The 21214-nt window shown below is 41.4% G+C and overlaps 1 protein-coding gene across 1 annotated transcript; it reads left to right on the top strand.

Annotated features, from left to right (window-relative positions):
- Positions 1-112: 112 nt before the first annotated feature.
- DNAJB9 (DnaJ heat shock protein family (Hsp40) member B9) lies at positions 113-9938 on the top strand. The gene is made up of 3 exons (XM_065415840.1): positions 113-139; positions 5768-5995; positions 7525-9938. Exons 2-3 carry the CDS (start codon positions 5779-5781, stop codon positions 7959-7961), a joined length of 654 nt encoding a protein of 217 aa, XP_065271912.1. The 5' UTR covers positions 113-139; positions 5768-5778; the 3' UTR covers positions 7962-9938.
- Positions 9939-21214: the final 11276 nt, after the last annotated feature.

Raw genomic sequence — 21214 nt, 5'->3', positions numbered from 1 at the left:
TTCCACGTGCACTAAAGCGGGGGTGTCACGTGAGATAGGGTAGCCAATAGCGTAGCGTTTCGTGTAGGATTCGCTCTAGAGTTACGGCCGCCGTGTTCGTCCGCCCAGATCAGGGGGAGAAGAGCGCGCGGAGCAGCAGGTGAGTGTAGTAGTGAGGCGGCGATAAGGCCCCGGCTTTTGCGTTGCGGGAGGGAGGCCCGGGGGCTGGTGTAGGGGTGCAGTGATGGGGGTGGGGGGGTCTATTGGGGAGGGGGGCTAGGGGTGGGGGGGTCGGGATTTCTCTGCTCTTTGGCGTGGGATGTTTTTGTTTCAGGTCACTCTGATGTATCTCAGGTTCTCGGGTCTTGTTTTTTATTCTCTCCCCCGAAAGGAGGGTGTGTGAAGTGCTGAGCTCTCCTCTGTGTGGGGGCGTCTGTATTTGTGCGGTGCTGCACTGCTGCCTTGGCATTTGGACACTTACAACTTTTTTTTTTTTTACACGCTCGTGTCCAGTCAGTATAATGAGGTTTAATTTGGCTGCGAGAAAGGTGCGCTGGGGGAATAGGCAATATCCTCCCCTCCCAGACTTCAGTCACTTGTCTCCATGATGAATTCTCCAGAATAATAGTAAACCCCATAATTTTATTTTCCTGAAAGTTATTGGTTCGGGGGTCAGCAGTTAATTGACCACATACAAACTGCAGTGATCTTTATAAGTTCCTCCTAGTAGCATGGCTGAGGATTCTAGCTTACTCCATAGCAAAGTGAACTGAGGCATAGGAGAGGCAAATGATGATACAAGACTACTATATTTAAACTTGCTGTGGTAACCGCAGTTGAGTGAGAGCCTTTTCCACTTGTAAGGACTTTGTACTAGCTCTATGTCCACTAAATTGCAGTTACATTTAATTTAAGTCATAAAATAGGATGGCTTTGTGTTGGGTTAAACCTGCTAGATTCCTTCCCTTTTTGTTTCAGTTTTCAAAAGAGTGGCAGGTAAAGAGAAGGAAAGATCTCATTCTCCAGCACTGCTTACATTTTCACATTCTACAACATAGGTCTTAGTGTCTTGATAGAGTTATATAAAAGACCTTTTATGCCCTTGTAATTGAGCTTTGTTCTTAAAACTTCTCTAGCCTTGTATTAATAGTTAGGTGGTGTTTGTAAGAGCTGTCTCAAAAGGTCAAGCTGTTCCACTTGGTCAGTGCATTAAAAATTGTATGTAATTGGTACTGTTATTCATGGACTTCTGTATGTGTAAATAGTGCTTTACAAACATAAGAGATGGTAACTATTTGTTCTCCATGTCCCCCGAAGGTAGGGCAAGAAGTAACAGGCTCAATCTGCAGCAAAGGAGATTTAGGCTAGATATTGGGAAAATCTTTCTCACTATAAAGGAAGATAAGATCTGGACTAGGTTTCCAAAGGAGGTTGTGGAATTCCCGTCATTGAAGGTTTTTAAGAACAGGCTTGATTAAAAACCAGTCAGGGATGGTCTACGTTTCCTTGGTCCTGCCTCAGTGCAGGGAGTTGGAGTTGATGACTTCTCAGGGTTTCTTCTAGCCTTATGTGTCTATGAATCTATTTGTTACAAAGCTCCTACTACTGTCATATTCAGTTATCTTGAAATGCATAAACATGCTCACAGTAAGATGATAGAAACAGGCTTTCAGAATTATGTATTTGCCACTAAGGGACAAGTAGCTTGTTCATTGGCCAAACATTTAATTATGGATTGAAAATTGGCACTGAATATTCCCTTGTTGGCCTGTAATATTAATTCTAAAGAAAATAAAATGTTGCATTTAAAATTTATAACCAGAATAATGATACTGCTGAAATCCTTACCATTCAGCTAATTATCCAACAAAGGTTTAAATACTTCTTATTTTGTGACCTTAAATTCTCTAGTGGTTCATTGACAAATGGGCCGAACTAAAATACTGAGGTTAGGTTCTCCCACTGATTCTCATTCAGAATCACAAAACTGTTTTTAAGGGATTGTGTCTGATAGCTAAAACCTAATAAGGATTTTTTAATTAAGAAAAAAATGTTAAAGGTAACACACTTAAAAAAAAAAAAAAAGACATACCTAAAACAGTTGAAAGCTCTGAACACTCCCATGTAAAGTTTTCAGCCAGATATGGCAACGTTTTCATAACTAGTACATGAGGGAGGGAAAGTGAAACTTATCTGTCTTCTTTCAGTTTCCAAACTGAAAGAAAAGAAAGGTAAGCAGAATAAATGGTGACATGTTCTTTGTTTATTTTTAAATGGTTGTTATAGTAGAGGTACTGATACTAACAGATGATAGCTTAATAAATTGGATTTAAATAAATATTTTGGTGCTGCCAAGAAAAAGATGCATCTATTTTACATAATGCCATGTTAGTAAATTCATATTGTAGTAAAGAAAATATACTGTCAGATATTAATAGTTAGAGCTAACCTAATATACAGGACTTGCTAGTCTTTTGTGATAGCCTTTTGTCAATTAAAATACTTTTAAACATTAGCTATTTTCAACATTGCTTTTGTGTAAATAAACAAAGTAAATAAAGTCTGAATAGCATGGGGATGTTGAAACAAGCTGATGGTTGCATAAGGTTTGTATTGTTAGAAATAGTGTTTTCAGGAACTTTGTCTAAAACATTCTGAAGAACAGCCAGTTTATTCTGAACTGGGGTTTCTTTTAAAATATGGTACAACTTCAGTATTGTAAAGCATTTTAATTTGTATATGAAAAATATAAATTCTATACAAGACAATAGACTGTATGCAGTATAAAACTGTTTTGCAGGAAAGAGTAGTTTAAAATAATTGAAATGAGTGTATTTGGTAATAATGCCAGTATACAAGTAATAGAAGTTGAGAAGCTTAGGTAGAGCATAAAGATTTGAAGGCAGGCGTAGAGAGAGAGACAGGTAGTTTGTAGCAGTTTTTGGGAGCTGCAGGAGTGATTTCTGGCTTAACTGCCCTTCAGTTGTGGGAGTGGATAGAGGAGTCAGATGCTAGAATGAGCAGGGGTGCATAGAGTCTATCTCTGAGAGACTGGGGCAATCTTGTAAATAAGGAGGGCAGTTTTGAAAAGGATACTAGAATGAAGAGGAAGCCCATGGAGGTGTTTAGAGATGGGCCAGATGCACTTCTGTTTCTGGCTACTTATGTGAGAAGTGCAGCAGTGTTGGACACTTGCTGGCTTAGGGAAAGCTGATTTTTGGAAGTCTGTGGAAGAAGGCATTTTAGTGATCAAGGTGTTAAAAGATGATTGGGCAAATGTTTCAGCATAAGTGGAATAAAAGGGTTTATCTGAGCAATGTAGTGGCAGTGGTAATAGGAAGATATGTATAGACAGGATATGGAGTTTGGGGTTCAAGATGAAGTCAAGGTTATGGACTGTAGTGACAAATTGGGGTTAACTGAGGTGGGTGCTTGTCGTGCTCAAGAAAAGCATTTCTGACTTTATGGGATTGAGATGAAAAGCCACAGGTCCATACCTGTGAAGGGTGAACAGGCAGGAAACACTAAAAGTGTGGAAAAACATGTACAGATTAATGGTATTCAGTGTCAAAGTGGTAAAGTTTGAGATTAATGAACAAGGGAAGAGAATAGATGTAAAAAAGAAGAGGGACTAGAAAGCTTCCTGTACTTGTACTAATATAATTAGTATTGAGCAAGAGAGATGCCAGAATGAATTGTACATTTGGTATCTAAATACACTGATCAAAATACAGTCCCGTTTTGAGACTAGCCCTTAGAACACAGACACTTGGCATGCTACCAGCCAAGCAAATGTTTAGGAGGGCATTAGATATATATATCTAGTCTCCAAAGGATTGGGTGGTAGGATGTCAGAGCATACAAATAGTATTGAATATATTTTCAGTATTAGTAGTCACTGAAAAGATAAACTAAAAATAGATAAACTATTTTAATAGGCTGTTTAGGCCTGATTTTAAGTTCAAAACCAAAAGGAAGCCCTCTATTTATTTAAGTACTAATGGGCCTACAAATAAAGCTATGTGTAAAGTCTTGTCTTATTACAGCTAAATATTGGGTTTGATCTTTAGCCATGAATTTCTTTTTATGGATATATGCACTTCTTAAAATCTTTTGTAATCAAGGAAATCCACAAAACAGAATTTGTGTATAGCAAATGTTTTAGGGCCCATATGATCCAAAAATGATGACAGCCATCAAAGCCAGACAGAATTCTGACTTATTCAGGGGAAGTAGAATGGAGCTGTCATCAAGCCAAGAAATGTATTGGACCCATGCTCAGATTCAACATTTTCCCTGTCTGAGTTACAGTCAGTGATTCCCAGGGCAACTGGTGTGTCCACTCCCTCACCTAATCCTGCACTGAGACATTATTTTCCGAGTATGCTTAGTGCAGTCCGCTGGCATTCTGCTGGCTGGATGAAGTCCAACTCTATCTTTGGGCAGTCTACGTCCCCGCTACATATCTTGAATGTCCCTTGGAATATGGAGAAGCTTCCAAGTACTATATAGTTAGGCTTCTTCTCGAAAGGATTCCTAGTATGCTGACTAACTGAATATAGCATGTGCCTGTTTTGTAATTGGTACTGTCTGTTTAACATGAAGCTTTTCTTTTTAAATGACTGATGATGTGTGTTGTGTACAGATTTACTGGTCAACATTTCCTTAACCTGGCACTAGCTTGTTTTTTAACTCCAAACTTTTTATCAGTATCTCTGATAGATTGTACAATTCTCGACTATCTGATAAATCAACTATTTTAATCTTCACAAATACCACATGCTGAAAGTTCCCCAGTGCACTTTGATCTTATGTTCTAAAGCTGTCTTGGGTCTTATGGAATGCTTCAACCCAGAGTGAATTTCAAGCGCTCAGTTCACTATTGGTATATGGGAGGCTTACACATCTAACTCCCAATGATACTGATTATAAGTCCTCTGTATCAAGACTATTGTTGACTTTTTCGTTATCAAAACTGCAGTTAAAATTTAATTAATACCAAGTCCATCCCATGTTTTTGTTCACCTAGAAAGGAGAAACCTGCACTTTGTAATGGGACTCTGTGGCTAGTGATCTTTCTCCACCACAGTAACCTCTTAGGCCATTCAACTTGCCCTTTGAAATTAGGATAGTGGGGGTTGGAATTCAGACTCTCTTCTCTTTCTTGGAGGTCAGCACAAGGCCCTGTAGCAGCCCAGTGTATATGAAGAGAACAACTTGCTTAGGCTTCTGCTCAATAGAGGCAGTGGTTCTTGCCAGTTCCTTCTCAACCTCTTTGGGTAGCTCTAGCACGGCATAGCTCTTTTCACTTTCTTCCGAATGCTGCTGCTCGCTACCTGGTGACAGACAAGTATTCCTAAAAATAGTACATGTAACTGATGGACAAAATACAGAAACCAAATACTGGGCCTTGTAATGAAAATGGCTAGTTAGTGAAGCCCAAATGTTGGGACCAGGACTATGGGAGGTAGATGAGGCAAGTGTAAATGTGAACAAAAGAAGAAACTATGGGCATTTCTGTTGCAGGTTACAGCGAGGTGTGGAGATAATTCAAATCCCCAAACCCATCATACTGTGTACTGAAAATTCTGCAGAAGGGAGATTCTCCAGCAAAAGTGAAATTAAACATGGTTCCACCTCTAATTGTTGCATGGTTCCTACTTTTAAACATTATAGATTTACCTGTTTCAATTAGCATAGATGCAATTGAATTGTCTTAAGTTACTGCCTAACTTCAGAGCAAAAAATTGTGACCATTCATATTCAAGTATTTTTCTGTCTTTTCTAGGCGCTTCAGAAATGGCTACCACACAGTCTGTCTTCACATTTGCTCTCTTCATTTTAATGATAACTGAATTAATATTGGCTAGAGAAAGCTACTATGACATTTTAGGAGTTCCAAAAAATGCATCTGACCGCCAGATCAAGAAGGCATTTCACAAACTGGCCATGAAGTACCACCCAGACAAAAACAAGAGTCCTGGTGCAGAAGCAAAATTCAGAGAAATTGCAGAAGGTAATAGAAATTATGTAGTAGTATTAATGAGGGCTATGAATTGTGTGAGTCTGTGGGCTTGAAAATGTCTGTCTATACTCTGTTAACTTTTCTATTGGGTTAAAAATTATACCAGTTTAGATATAGCAGGTTATGTGTCATAGTCAGTTCTAAAAGAGAGCCACAAAAGTGTTCCTGGTCAAAGGCACCTATGACAGTATCTTTGTCTACCAGAACTAGAAATGTTCATTTCTGCGGTTGGTAGCTAGAAGTGTCTAGTCTTAAAATGTCTGATTACTATTTTGATTTTTTCCCCCCCCTCAGTTGAATTTTAACATGATTTCAGTGACTGCTGTCTATAACAACTTCAGATAGAAACAAATACTTTAACATTTAGCCTTCAAATGGATCTTTCATCACACATTTACTAGTGGCTAATTCTATTAAAATTGAAATGAGTGGCAAGGAGCAAAATAATAACTGGAAAGGGGGTTTTAAGTATGTGTCATAAATGTATCCTTTTCAGTATGAATATATAATACCATAAAATGTAATTGCAACTCCACTTTTCTCAGTGGTGTCTGGGAAACTGATATCAGTAGTTCCTCTTTTCATGTTCTGTAGGTGCTGTTACTGATTCTTTCTCTTTGTTTGTGTATATTAGTGAACGTTGTCATGACAAAACAATGCATTGTAATGGCCCAAGTCACACTTCTTTCTAACAGCAGAGTTAGAACTTTCTTTGTGTAGAGTATTGAAAGCCCTTTAAAAAAATTAACAAATAGAGGAACAGAAATATGGTTGAAAATGTCCTAACTGCGCAAGGCACATATGTTCAAGTCCAGTGTTCTCTTGTGAAGTAGAAATACTGACAGACCCATACATTTTTACAAGCTATGGTCCTGGGCCAAAGATCAGGTCGAAACTTCATTTCCTATTCTAAATAAACCTAGATTTGGGTATTGCGTGTATCATCAACTTGTTCATGCGAAGCACCACTAGTTTGTTTGTAAACCAACCTTGTTTCCCTACTGTTCTGCATTAAGCAGTTCGGTTTAGAGACGTGTGCTGCAGTACCTCTGCAACATAGCTTGTTCCCACTGCTTTGATAATTATCAAATGGAAAGTGTATTTGAAACCCATCACAGGATGACAGAGTTCCTGTGATAGGAAGGTGTTGAACAATTTAAAAGAAGGGGAAAGAGCTTGGCTTGCCAAGTCTTTTTACATTCCCCCTTATTTTATTGCCATTTGAAAGAAAATATTTAACTGCTGTTCTTTAGTGCCTGGTGGTTAAAATTACAGGATACGTTTTGTCTTGACTTACTGCATGAGAACACTTATGTGGTTAATTTAGGATGACATGAATGTTCAGCGAAGTTGTGGCTTACTTTCATTATACCTGTAATGAAGTTATCACTTTCACCTGTGCTTTTTATCACTGATGTGCTTGCTGCTTGAGAAAAAAGCGAATGTGATTTTGACAGGAAGATTTAAATCTGACTGTACGTGAAATTCTGACCTAATTTCTAATTTCAATACTTCTACAGCATATGAAACGTTATCGGATGAGAATAAACGCAAAGAATATGACCAATTTGGCCATGGTGGAGGACAAGGAAATAATGGAAGTCCATTCCAACAGTCATTTAATTTCAACTTTGATGACTTGTTCAAAGATTTTGACTTTTTTGGTCAAAACCAAAACTCACGGTCAAAGAAGCATTTTGAAAATCACTTCCGGGGTCATCGGGAGGCTCACAGCAGGCAAAGACGTTCTTTCCAAGATTTCTCCTTTGGAGGTGGACTGTTTGATGATGTGTTTGAAGATATGGAAAAAATGTTTTCTTTCAGTGGCTTTGACAATGCACACCAGCACACAGTACGAACTGATAGCAGATTCCATGGATCTAGCAAGCACTGTAGGACTGTCACTCAGCGCCGAGGAAACATGGTTACTACATACACAGACTGTTCTGGACAATAACACTTCCTTTTTCTTCCATATTTATCTTCCCGTTTCCTCACCTTGATGATTTTCTTGTTTAGTTGCTAATATGGAACAGAAACTCTTCTCTGAATTGTCTGATAAACTATTAAAGTATTTAATGTAATTGCAGTAAAGAAATTCAGTTAAACTAATTCTTGCAACTGAAACAACATGCAGCAAAGTGGGAGATGAGTGCCTCGTTATCTGTCTAGAAAGGGTGTGTGTTTGGGGAAATAAATCCCATATCATAAAACAACATAAATGTTTACTAAATTGAAATATATTTCAATCTTTTAACATATGAAGAGGTTTTTTTTATATACTCTTACCTTAATGTGACTTTTGTCTATACCCCTGGTAGGATGTTTGACTTACTGATGCATGTATAGCCACATGAGTTAAACTAACTTATTGTGAAGTGTTACACTTAAAACTTCCTCTTTTTTAATTATCCTTTATAGACTAGACTTGCAGTATTCAGTTGCTGTAGATGACGTTGTGGGAACTATGTATAATTCACACACAATACAGCAGTGGAAATCTAGCTCATCTGCATTTTAACTTGCATGATCAGTTCTAGAAATGTGAATGTAGAACATCTTTAAAACCGTGTAATGAACAGTGTAAGGAACCATTGCCTGGAGTTTAGAAGTTTGTTTGTATTTCAAAATGTCCTTTCATTGGCCACAAGCCTGTAAAGACTTTAGCATGAGCATAACTGTACATATGTGAGTTGTCTGACTCCAGTGGGACTACTTTTGTGTGTAAAGTTATGTACATTATCTATCTAAAAACGAAATATGAGAACCTGTATTATTGCAGTACAACTGTTTAGTTATTTCCCCCTGGAAAATGGGGTAGTGAAATTTTTACTTTTTAAATTCTCCTCATGATGCTATAGTGAACTTAAACTAAGTAAAATTAGATCCTTGTGCCTGATGTGACTTGTAGGTCAAACAAGTACATTTTTTGTAGTAAATAGAACTGCAAACTCCACATCGCAGATTTCTTCATTTAAAAGAAGTATTGGCCCAGCTTCACAACTTGAGAGGTAAACTCTTCTCAAAGTGAATAAACAGCAAAATTGAAAGTTAAACTTTTTGTGGTATTTGTTTAGTTACATTTGGCAATTGAGTCTGCTGTAGTGGTGGCATCATACTAAAGTTGTAATTTGCTATACAGCCATCAATGAAGTCCATAAGCCAATATAAACTGGAAGGAAAACCCTCAGTATTCAAATGTCACCCTACTAGATCTCTACATCAGTTCTTGAAGATTTTCTTTGAGTATTAATATAGGACTGGCTGGACTTCCCTGTAGTCACTGTATCAAACTGCATCTTTTCAGTAAGATGGCCGCCACGCACAATTGAGAATTGCTAGTTGTAACTTAAACTAATTTTTAGAAATACATTTCACTTAATTTATGTGAAAACTTACCTTTTACGTTGATTGAGCAAACAAATTGAGTGCAGGCTTCTGTAAGTTGCAGTGTCCTAAATAGGTTTCATCTGTTTAAAAAGCTCTAGACTAATTTTATTATAAGGAAGAGACTTTGCCCTTCAGCTCTCATTTAATATTCCTCAGCTACATCCTCACTCATCGTGCTAAGCTTCCCACGACTGTCAATATTGTCTTTTGTTAAATTTCACTCACCTAGAAGTCTAGAAAGGATTTTTGTGTTATATTAAGTGCTTTCTCTTTCATCCTTTGTCTACTTTATTTATAAATTGACTAATACCTCATATTCTGTCTTTATAAAAAGCCAGTAATTTGTGAAACCTTATCAGAATGTGCAATATTCTTATGGTAGAAAGAAATGTGCTTTTGTTTTTTGTGCAAGTAGATTTTAATTCTGTTGTGTACTTTAATGTAAATGTCTGCACTTTTTCCATAACATACTCCATATGGATATTAATCCTATGGATAAATTTAAGCAAAAATAGCACCTGTCATTCATACATGGGTATGTAAGTAAACAAATATTTACAACTTGAGTGCGCTCTTGTAAATTATTTTTTCCCACAGCATCAAGATTAGTACTGTTTGGGGGAAAACCTCCTTTTCTCTTGGAGAAAAATTTTACACACTAAATGTTGGCATAAGAAGGGCATGCCAGCAAAATATATTCAGGTTGTATATCGCTGAACGCTCATTAATGGTGTAGACTGCTAAAACTCATCCAGGTAAGAGGCATCTTAGTAAGGAAGGTGTAGAAGATTTATTTATTTATTTATTTTAAGTGGAAAGACTAATAATTTATAAACCACATTCTGAGGAGTTCCGGTTCTGTTGATTTCTCATGGGCTTGAAGTTCCCTACCAGAACTAGGCTTCCGCTAAATTCCTTCTCTCTCTAGCAGGGCCTGAGCTCTTCCTTTTGGCTGTTGACCCAGCCCTCTTGCCAAGGAGAGGCCTTTACCCCCAAATTCTTCACCTACCTCAGAATAAAACAAGCTAAAACTATCCTGATGATAATCCACCCTCCCTGTTTAGTAGCCAATTGCAAGCAACTGTTGCACTGTTTCCCAGGATTCCTTTAGCTGAAGGTCAGAGGTCCTTTCCCCGGTTTAAAACTCCAATTTCTGAGGATGCTCCAAACTGCTGAGAACAGCTAGAGCATATCCACTTTCCTCAGCTCTCAAAAGTCAATTTGTGAAACAGTCAACCACACAACTGACGTTGCTAATGCCAAGTGGATACCACTTTAAAAAAACAGCCTAGTTTAGCTTACTCAATTCCACATTCACTAAATAATATCTACTTGTCCTAAGAAACATGTCTAAGTCTTCAAACATCCCATAATTACAGGACTTTTCAAAACAACAACTTTCACCTACTTGGGTTCTTAGGGAGGAAAAACCCCAAAAGAGGATTAACAGCTTGGTGGAGTGGGAATAGAATGACTGGGGATGGAAGAGAATCGATAGGGAAGAGAACTAATGGATTGGGGAAGCACTGGTAGAATATTGGAAACGGGGGACTGATGGATTTTTCGGGATGGTTTGTATTAAAGTGGCCACTTGGACTTTAAATTTGACTTACATGTGTAAATTGTTCAGACTTTTTACTGAACCAATTCAGGCACGCCTGCCCATACTCCTTCCTCAACAAGGCTGCTGTTAGGTCAATGCCTTTCAGAACAGAAGCTTGTGAAACCTGCTGATCACTTATTCAGAGCTCTTGCACATTCTTTTCCTATTTAATTATAGCATCTGCTTTGTGGCATGCTCTGTAACTGAAGTCCTGATATAACCTTACAAAACCCTGACTTCAGTTACTCAGAAGTTTCTCCAGTTCTCGTTTTGGGCTGAAGCTTTTATGCTTGGTCTCTGTCTCTTATGGAAAATCTATCCATTCATTTGTGTTATGTGAGCATGAAAACTACATTTTTGTACTTTGTTCACTTAAAACTTGTGGATGAGCTCAAATGGCAGAGCTTTAAAATTTATGTGAAAAGCTAATAATGCTTTATTCACAAATTCATATTTCATTTCAGTTTTTACTTTTGAAACAATAGCTAGCAGAGATGAAGGTACTGTAAACTTATTTAGGATGCTATTATATTAAATCTATGGGAACATATTAGTTTCACGGATGCATTTTTTTTTAAGGAAGTGCTTGCTAAAAGCCAGATTGAAATGGTTTATATGGACACATTGGGCAACATACTCCTGTCCTATGAAAAGATCAATGGGATAGTGGTTGAGGAAATCAGTGATCTTTTCATTTCAGAGTTTCCTTGGTACGCTTCCCTTGTATATGTGTAGTACTCCTGCTAGAGTAAAAGGATCATGACTAGGAACCACTCAGTTTTAAGAGTTTGCAGGGAATCCAGGTTTCATTCTTTCATATTCCTGACATGGGTGCTCCCGCACCCCCAGTATTGAAGTGATTTACAGTTTCGTTCAATGGCTCTCAGCACCCTCACTATACAAATTGTTCCAGTCCCCCTGCTTGGGGAGGGAAGGAAGGGAAAATGAAGATGTCTCCTGGCCCCATCACAATATTCCTATAGCTCCTTTCCCACTAGAAATGCAGTTCCCTGGGGAATCTCTTTCCACTGGCTCTGTATCCTGCAGCCTGTGCTGTACTTACCTCCTCTGGAAGCTCAGGGGCAGTTACTGCTGCTTCCACCAACTGTAATTGTGCATGGATTTCCAGTAAAAACTCACGCAGTGTGGAAGGGCACATACATTGAAAAGAGATTATTTCTTAGCTTCATTGTCTCCTGCTGTTGGTGGATTACCGGGCTGAGATGCTCTGGGGTTAGGGGAATGTATTTTGGAAGTGCTGCTGCTGCTCCTCACTTCTTTCTTGTGTGTGTCTGTGCTGGAAATCTTTATATGAAGATCCTTGGCTTGTGTAAAATAGCTGTCAATGCAATCATGCTGATTTACAGTGGCAGAGGATCTGGGCCTTGTTCTGCTTGTGATTGTATGCATTCTGGGCCTGATCCTGAGAGATGAGGAGCATCCGCAACTCCCACTGGAGAGAGACTGTCAGTAAAACCCTAATCTGGCAGGTGAAGCCAGATGCAATATGCCTGTCCCACTGGGTGGCAGAGAATCCAAATTATTTCCTTGACATGGATGTGTTTCTAAATGCTTTTGAATTGGGGTGTGAATTGAGCTAAGAGGGGCAGGGTGACATGGTATGGTACCTAGCTCTACTACTGTCTGGGACATTTTCACCTTTATAGACAAAGAGGACTATAAAGATTAAGGGTGATTAAACTTTTTCAACAAAGCTTGTTTACAACTGACCCCTGAAGTATATAGGAGAAGCAGGGAGTTCAGAAAAAAGGGGATAAGACCTATACTGTGGCTTCACTTCAAGTGAGGTGGTATGTAAGAGGGGTTCCAAGGCCTTCCTGTGCAGCTGCAATAGGCACTATGCCCCACTATTAACACACGTCCATCAGGGAGAAGGGTCCCACAAGGAGTGCGTGACCCATCATGTCTGTGGGGACCAGAGGCAGCAAGAGGGTGAAGGGGCCAGGCATGTGTCACAGCCAGCTCCTGCTGACACCCTCTGCTTCAGCAGCATGCTGAGTGCCTTGAGCTGGTCACCTGGCAGCCCTACCCCATTCACTCACCCAGCACCTTGGTGTGCCTCACAGGCACCCCTTGCCTGGGACCAAGGGAAGGGCTTTGGGACTGCCAATGCTGGGCAGAGGCAGTTGCTCGGGCTGGGCCTGTGCGTTAACCTTGATGGTCCCAATCACCCCGCACCGAACCCCAATCTCTGGGGGTATGGGGGTGGGGCTGATACTCCAGGGGGCCTGACAGCTGTGAATTGTAGGGTGCGGAGGCTTGGAGCAGGAACAGCCTTGAACCCTCTAGCCTCGTCCAGCTGCCTTGGGAGCTGCTGCCTTTCGGCGCCGGCCCCTTCTTGCCCACCACCTGATGGCTCTGCTTCACCCTCTGCCACCTGCCAGGGCCTTTGGGCTCCTCTGGGGGGGGAAGGGGCATCACCAGCCACCACTCTGCCAACATATACAGTTTTGGGGGTGCAATGCCCCCCATCACCCTCAACTCTGCCCATTGCAGGCCACCTGGGACTGTGGTGGGCCACAGCCCACAGTGTGGGAATCCCAAACATAAGAAAAGGGGGGCTGGTTGGGGGGTTACCATGGTCAATGAGGCCTATACATTAATGTGTTTAGAACAATTCTATAAATTTTGCCACTGAAACCTAAAATTGTGGTTAATGGACAAAGATCCTAGGGATGTAACTGTAACGGAAATTGGCAGACCCTCATGTGGATAGTCAACCTGGGTTTGATAGAATGGGATCAGAGAACAGGGATCAGGCCCAGGCAGAGACCCACCCTGAGGGGAGTCAAGTCACCATGGCAAAACCCTGGGACATCCGGGGAAAAACAAAGTTCAGTACGTAGCCAGCGAGGTCACTTTGCCTGGGATTGCTTATTCCGCCCACTAAGCCCCAGTGCAGTGCTGGAAAGGCTAGCTGCACCCAAACCTCACAGAATTAACCATGTGTCTGAATCACCAGAGGGAGGGAGTCACACAGTCATTCCATTGATGGCACACAGTGTTCATGTGAGCCACTCACACCCCAAACCACTACCCGCAAGTCATGCTTCACCCTTCTGCCAGTGGGAGAGGAAGGTGGTAGTTAATAGGGAGACATTCTCTTGATGGAGAGATACTGGGGCTGCTAAGACTAGAGTTAGGCCCCATGTCATTTAAACCCTATCACATACTCCCCGGGTGTGAAATCTGGGTTAAAGTTCCTGGTGTAAAAGCCTTTGAATAGAAATCTGTGCTGTAAGGAGAGCAGCCCCAGGAAGGCTGTAGGTGTATTGTTAGGTATTCCAGTTCTTTGCTTTGGGGGAATGAATGATATCACTTTAAAAGTAGAAGAGGGGAATCAGCTGCCCTCAGTTAGCTCCAGACCTGCAAGGGACTGTTAGCCAAAATGCAAATGGGGCAGCTGACAGGGAGGAGAGGACATGTGTTCCCCTGTCAGTATCCCAGAGGAATTGGTCTCTTTCCAGTGCATACAATCACCTCTGGCCAGGGGAAGTTAGACTCCTTCTCTGGCCTGACCTGCAGGCAGAGAAAGGAATTTGGCTATGCGTGGAACTTGAGGAATCTCCTTTGCTTGACCTCACTGCTATTAAAAACACTCCATGGTCAAGAGCCACTTCACAGGGAAGCAGCCCTGCCTCATTTTCTCCCTTTGGTCCAAAGAATTGCTGCTTGTAATACTTCCAGAGGGAGTAGGAAACCGCAAGCCATCATTGGGGCTGCTAACCCCTTAATGGACAAAAGGGACACCTCATATGCCTCCTAGAAACTGGATGGGAGGGGGAGGACCAGGACTCAAGTTCACACCCAAAGGTTTTGGGGGAACAAGGGTAAGAGGGGGCATGCAAGAGCTCATGTACGTTCTAAAGAGAGATTCTAAATTATACAGCATCAGTGGCAGATTAGGCACTGGGCCCCCAGGGCCGGGCCTAGGGGCCCCAGCCAACTGGGGGGGCCCTTGTCATCTGCTGCCCTCCAGGTGAGGTGGGGGAAGCCCATGACACCCTCCAATCCTGACCCTGGCAGAAGCTGCAGGGTGGGGGTAGCCCCCGCAGCGCCCCCCCCCACTCTGTCTCTGTGTCTGGAAGCCCTCCCCCACAGCGCCTGATCCTGTCCTCGGCAGAAGCTGTGGGATAGGGGAAGCTCCCCCCCCTCCCCGAAGTGCTCCCTCTAACCCCATCCCTGGCAGAAGCCACAGGATGGGGAAAGCCCCCCAGTGCCACCCCAACCCTCTCCCTAGCAGAGGAAGCCCCCAGTGCCCCGACCCTCTCCCCGCAAAAGCTGCAGGGTGATAGGGGAAGTCCATGTGCCCGACCCTGCTCTCTGGCAGAAGTGTCAGGTGGGTGGGGTGGGAGAAACCTGAGCACAGCAACCCTGGTCCCCTGCAGAAGGGCTGGGAGGTGGCAGGGGAAGCCCCAGCACCTGGACCCCCACTGCGGCCCTGGGACTAGAGGAGCTCTCGCTCTCCGCTATGGCCGCAGGGACAGAGCTTCTCCAGTCTTGGGGCTGCAGGAGTTGGGGCAGAAAGAAGCAAACAGGTTGTGGGGTGGGTGGAAGGGGGGAACCCTGGGTGGAACAGGGGCGGGGTCGCCGGGAAGGGGCAGAAAGAGGTGGGGCTGTGGACAGGGTCGCAAAGGGGGAAGACTGCAGGTGGAAGGGGTAGGGAGGGCCCCCCCACTTCCTCTGGCCCAGGGCCCCTGGAAACCTTAATCAGCTTCTGTACAGGATGAGATGTCTAATAACTCTATGGATTTTTGAAGGCTGTATGTTGGCTTGCTAGCAGAATGTTTATTAGATGCATAGCTGAAATATGAAATTATGAACGGTGGTAATAACTTAAATGCCATCTTGGGAATAAACCTGTTAATTTCTCTAGGATGCCAGTCAAGCACCCTAGTTACAACCATTTTTTTAAGGGGGAGATATGACAGATATGGCAAAGTTCTGATGTATGCTTCTTGGGAGACCTTACTAAATTAAGTTTAAGTATCCTTGGGGTCCATTGTATTAAATGAATGGTTTATATATCGTTGTGGCCACAATTCTATGTAACCTCTCTAGGGGGGAGATGTGACAGATGTGAGATATGGGCGTTCGAAGGACTATATTGAAAATGTGCCAGAAAAGAATAGACTTTTGTAAGTGAATTTCCTGGGAAATCCCTAGGGAGAGGTTGATGTAAATTCCCCACCTCCAAGTACAGGTATGCAAAAACCCAGCTTTTTGAATCTATGCCCTGAGGAAAGGGTTGATTACCTGTTCCAGGAGACTGGTAGATCAAAGGCCTGAGCTGTTGTAAAGACACAGCTGAGCTGCCCAGCTTATGTTCTGGTTCTGAATCTGAGACAGTTAAGAACGTCTAACCATGGAGAAAAAGAAACTATGGGCTTTGAAGGACTGACAACTACCAGAGACCAAGGTTGGAGTTGTGATTTTAGCATGCTTGTAAGGTCTTTTATTGATTTTAATGTGTTTTCTCTGTAATTTACTTGCTTAAAAAGAGCTCTGTGGTAACATAACTGTGGGCAGGTACATTGCTCATAGCCTTTGGAAAGAAAGTGAAGTTCCGAGGCTGGCCTGTTTGGGCAGGCTGACTGGCGGGGAATATCACAGTTTAGGCAGGGAACTGTGCAGCTTTAAAGTTTCCCCAGTCAGGAGAGAATGACCTGAGGGTCTCCACCCAAGAGAGGTGACAACTTGGAGCCGGAAGCCTAGGCTGGATGCCCTTGCTGGACCCCGGTGGGGAATTACTGGTGCAGTTGCCTCATATCTGGTCTTGAAAAAACAGTGTGTACAGAGGGTCAGCTCTCTCTAGTCACAGTCAGGCTTTGACTTCTCTAGTCACACTGCCACAAGGGTGCCAATTCATGCCAACTGTGCTGGGGACTTCTGCAATGTGGGCACCTGTCTTCTAGGGACTGGACTGAGTCCAACTCATTTTGCATAGGCCATTGAACAGCTGTGCGATAAACTGACTGTCAGTCACTAGGAGGTATGTCCGATTCAAAGTTCTAAGTCAGGGTTGTAGCTCCATGCTTGATGCACCCAAGCGTGTTTGGATATAACTGAAATCTGTGTTAAAATAATGCGCTTTAAAGCTTAGGCACAGCTGAGAAGATAACATTTCAGTCTTTGCATTTTCTTCATTTATAACATGTATTTTTTCTTATCACTTAAACCATTTGTTTTGATCCTAAAATTAATTTTTCAAAAAACACAGAGATGGAATAAATTAATACCCTTTCTACACTTTTTAATGTGTTCCAATTTATCTTCCCCTTTTATAGATATTTTCTTTCTTCCAATGCTGCTCTCTCACCAAGATGATTGGAAGACCAATAATCTAAAAATAAATTGCCAGACAAAATCTTTAATCTGAAGTTAAGGTTATAAATGTGTGAAATTTAAGGAGGACCTCAAAGTAGAACAAATAAATAAAGAATTCTGAAATCTCGGAAATTCAAAGTGGAAGTTGCACTTTAGAAACAGTGATAAAAAGCCAATGGAATGTATGGCTTTGCTTGAATAATTAGGCAGCGGTGGTGTAGTAGATTGAAGAAGAGGTTGGGAGCCAGGAGACCTGGACCAAAATTTACAAATGTCACTAGTGATTTTTAAGGGCCTCAGTGTTAGTGTGCTCAATTTGAGACACCGAGAAATAGTCTGATTTTCAGAATGTGCATTGCACCTGCCCCCTGAAAATTTGGCCCCTTTTAGGTGTCTCAAGTTGGGAACCCAAACTTTGCGGAACTCAAAATCACTGTGGGATAGATCCACAAAAAGGCTTAGGCACCTAAGTCCAACATTGAGGTGCCAGTGAGATCTTCAGAACCCCTGCTCAGCTGCTGCCTAATTCTTAAGTGCCTAAAGTCCCTATCCACATAAATTCCCACTGTAAAAGTCCCCATGGCCCCTAAAAATCTGCCAGTGAGCATGCGTTTAGCTGCCTTTTTCTAGGCATCCATCTCACGCCTAAGCCCCTGCAGGATCCCCTTGCTTCTCTCACCTGTGGGGGCTGATCTTACAATGCAATGTCAGCATTGGGCCAGAGTGAGAGTGACTGTATAGCCTGCAGTTAGGACACTCACTTGGGAGGTAGTAGACCCAGGATAGAGATCTCTTGCTCCACTGGATATTTAATTATTTACTTATGCAAAGTGGAACAATTTACAAGGAGAGATTGAGAGAGCCCTATTAAAGAATGCCCCATAAGCCAGCAGTTAGGGCACTCACCTGGGATAGGGGAGATCCAAGTACAAATCCCTTCTCCGTGTCAAGCAGAGGGGGAGTTGAACCTTGGTCTCCCCCAGGGCCAGATTAAAGAATTTGGGTCTTGTGCACTATAGAAATTGCTCCTCCCACCAACCTTCCTTAAATTAGACAGAGCATAGATGCATAGATTTTAAGACCAGGAGGGACCATTATGATAATCTAGTCTGACCTTTGGTATAACACAGGCCACAGAACTCCCCCAAAATAACTCCTAGAGCATATCTTTTAGAGAAACACCCAATCTTGATTTAAAAATTGCCAGAGAATCCACCACAATGCTTGGTAAATTGTTCAAATAGGTGAATTACTCTCATCGTTAAAAATTTATCTAGCTTCAACTTCCAGCCACTGGATTGAGTTATTCCTTTCTCTGCAATTGAAGAGCCTATTATTAAATATTTGTTCCTCATGTAGGTACTTATGGACTGTAATCAAGTCATGCCTTAGCCTTCTCTTTGTAAAGATAAATAGACTCGAGGAGCTCAACCTATCACTATAAGGCATGTTTTCTAATCCTTTAATCATTCTTGTGACTCTTCTCTGAACCCTCTCCAGTTTATCAACATCCTTCTTGAATTGTGGGCACCAGAAGTGGACACAGTAATCCAGCAGTGCTCGCGGCAGTGCCAAATACAGAGGTAAAATAATCTGTCTACTTCTGGTTGAGATCCCCCTGTTTATGTATCCCAGGTTTGTCCACAGCATCACACTGGGAGCTCATGTTCAGCTGATTACCCACCACAATCCCCAAATCTTTTTCAGTCACTGCTTCCCAGGAGAGAGTCCCCCATTTGGAAGTATGGCCTACATTCTTTGTTTTTAGAGCTATACCTTTACATTTAGCTGTATTAAAATGCATATTGTTTGTTTGTGCCCAGTTTACCAACCAATCCAGATCGCTCCGTGTCAGTGACCTGTTCACTTAATTATTTACCATTCCCCCAATTTTTGTGTCATCTGCAAACTTTATCAGTGATGATTTTGTTTTCTTCCAGGAAATTGATAAAAATGTTTAATAGTGTAGGGCCAAGTAGTAATCCCTGTGAGCTCCCACTGAGAAGAGACCTTCTCAGTGACGATTCCCCATTTACAATTACATTTTGAGATCTATCAGTTAGCCAGTTTTTAATCCATTTAATGTGTGCCATGTTAACTTTATATTGTTCTAGTTTTTTAATCAAAATGTCATGTGGTACCAAGTCAAACACCTTACAATAATCTAAGTATATTACGTCAACACTATTACCATTATCAACCAAACTTGTAATCTCGTAAAAAAAAAATTGTTAGTTTGACAGGATCTATTTTCCATAAAAATATGTTGATTTGCATTAATTACATTACCCTCCTTTAGTTCTTTATGAATCAAGTCCTGTATCAGCCGCTCCATTATCTTGCCCGGGATCAATGTCAGGTGATAGGACTATAATTGCCCAGGTCATCTTGTTTACCTGTTAAAAAGATTGCACAACATTAGGTTTCTTCCAGTCTTCGGTAACTTTCCCAGTGCTCCAAAACTGAGTATATTGGTCCAATGGGCTCATCAGCCAGCTCTTTTAAAACTCTTGGATAAAAGTTGTCAGGACTTGCTGATTTTAAAATGTCTAACTTTAGTAGCTTTGGTTAAATATCCACCCAAGAAACTAGTGGAATGGAAAGAGTATTGTCATCATATGATGAGAAAAAACAACGAGGAGTCCTTGTGGCACCTTGGAGACTAACAAATTTATTTGGGCATAAGCTTTCGTGGGCTAGAGCCCACTTCATCAGATGCATGAAGTGAAAAATACAGGAGCAGGTATAAATACATGAAAGGATGGGGGTTGCTTTACCAAGTGTGAGGTCAGTCTAACGAGATAAATCAATTAACAGCAGGATACCAAGGGAGGAAAAATCTCTTTTGAAGTGGAAGACAGTAGCCCATTACAGACAGTTGACAAGATGGTGTGAGTAAAGTAGGGAGAAATTAGTATTGGGAAATTAAGTTTAGGTTTTGTAATGACCCAACCACTCCCAGTCTTTATTCAGGCCTAATCTGATGGTATCTAGTTAGCAAATTAATTCCAGTCCTGCAGCTTCACGTTGAAGTCTGTTTTTGAAGTTTTTTTGTTGAAGAATTGCCACTTTTAGGGCTGTTATTGAGTGACCAGAGAGTTTGAAGTGTTCTCCTACCGGTTTTTGAATGTTATGATTCCTGATGTCAGATTTGTATCCATTTATGATGAGACTGTATCATCTGTCCAAATACATGTGCCTTTTCTGCATGATTATGGATAATTCTATCCTTTCCATCTAGTAATGGATCAGTACCATTGTCAGGATTCTTGTTGTTCCTAATATATTTTTAAAAGGCTGCATGGACAGACTTCTGTACCACACATAGCCAATTGGGGCTCTATGCCAATACAGGTGTCCACCTGCATTGTTATTTCTGCAGGATCCAGGGCTTGGTTTCTATCTGGATTAGCTTCCTCATGGTCTTGAGGACTTATTAATGAGATAACTCAACTGTACATTGGTGTAGACCCAGTAATCTATCTACTTGGTCTCTCCCTCTTTTAGTTAGTGTCTTAGATATTTAGTTCTAATACAGTTAGTTAAGTTTCAAACACTTAAATTCTGGCCCAGGGTGTCACAACAGAAACTTTTGCCTTCTTTCTCTCCTACAGAGCTTCTGTACTCTAATCTATCTGTAGTCTGTATAGCATATATGATAATTGCATGAGAGAACACATACTGCCCTCAGTTTTCCCAATTTAAACTGAACAGTCTATTTTACAGATTCATCTCATTTATTTATGCAACACGTTATAATCATCTGAAGCCGCAGTCTGCATTTTCATATCAAACTCCTACAACCCTTTCTTCATGCATCACTGCTGTTAGCATAATTGTATCTTGGGGATGAGTGGGAAGGAGAATGC

Source organism: Emys orbicularis, chromosome 1 (genome assembly GCF_028017835.1).
Source record: "Emys orbicularis isolate rEmyOrb1 chromosome 1, rEmyOrb1.hap1, whole genome shotgun sequence".
NCBI classification, from domain to species: Eukaryota; Metazoa; Chordata; order Testudines; family Emydidae; genus Emys; species Emys orbicularis.
This window is presented reverse-complemented; position numbering and strand designations above follow the sequence as displayed.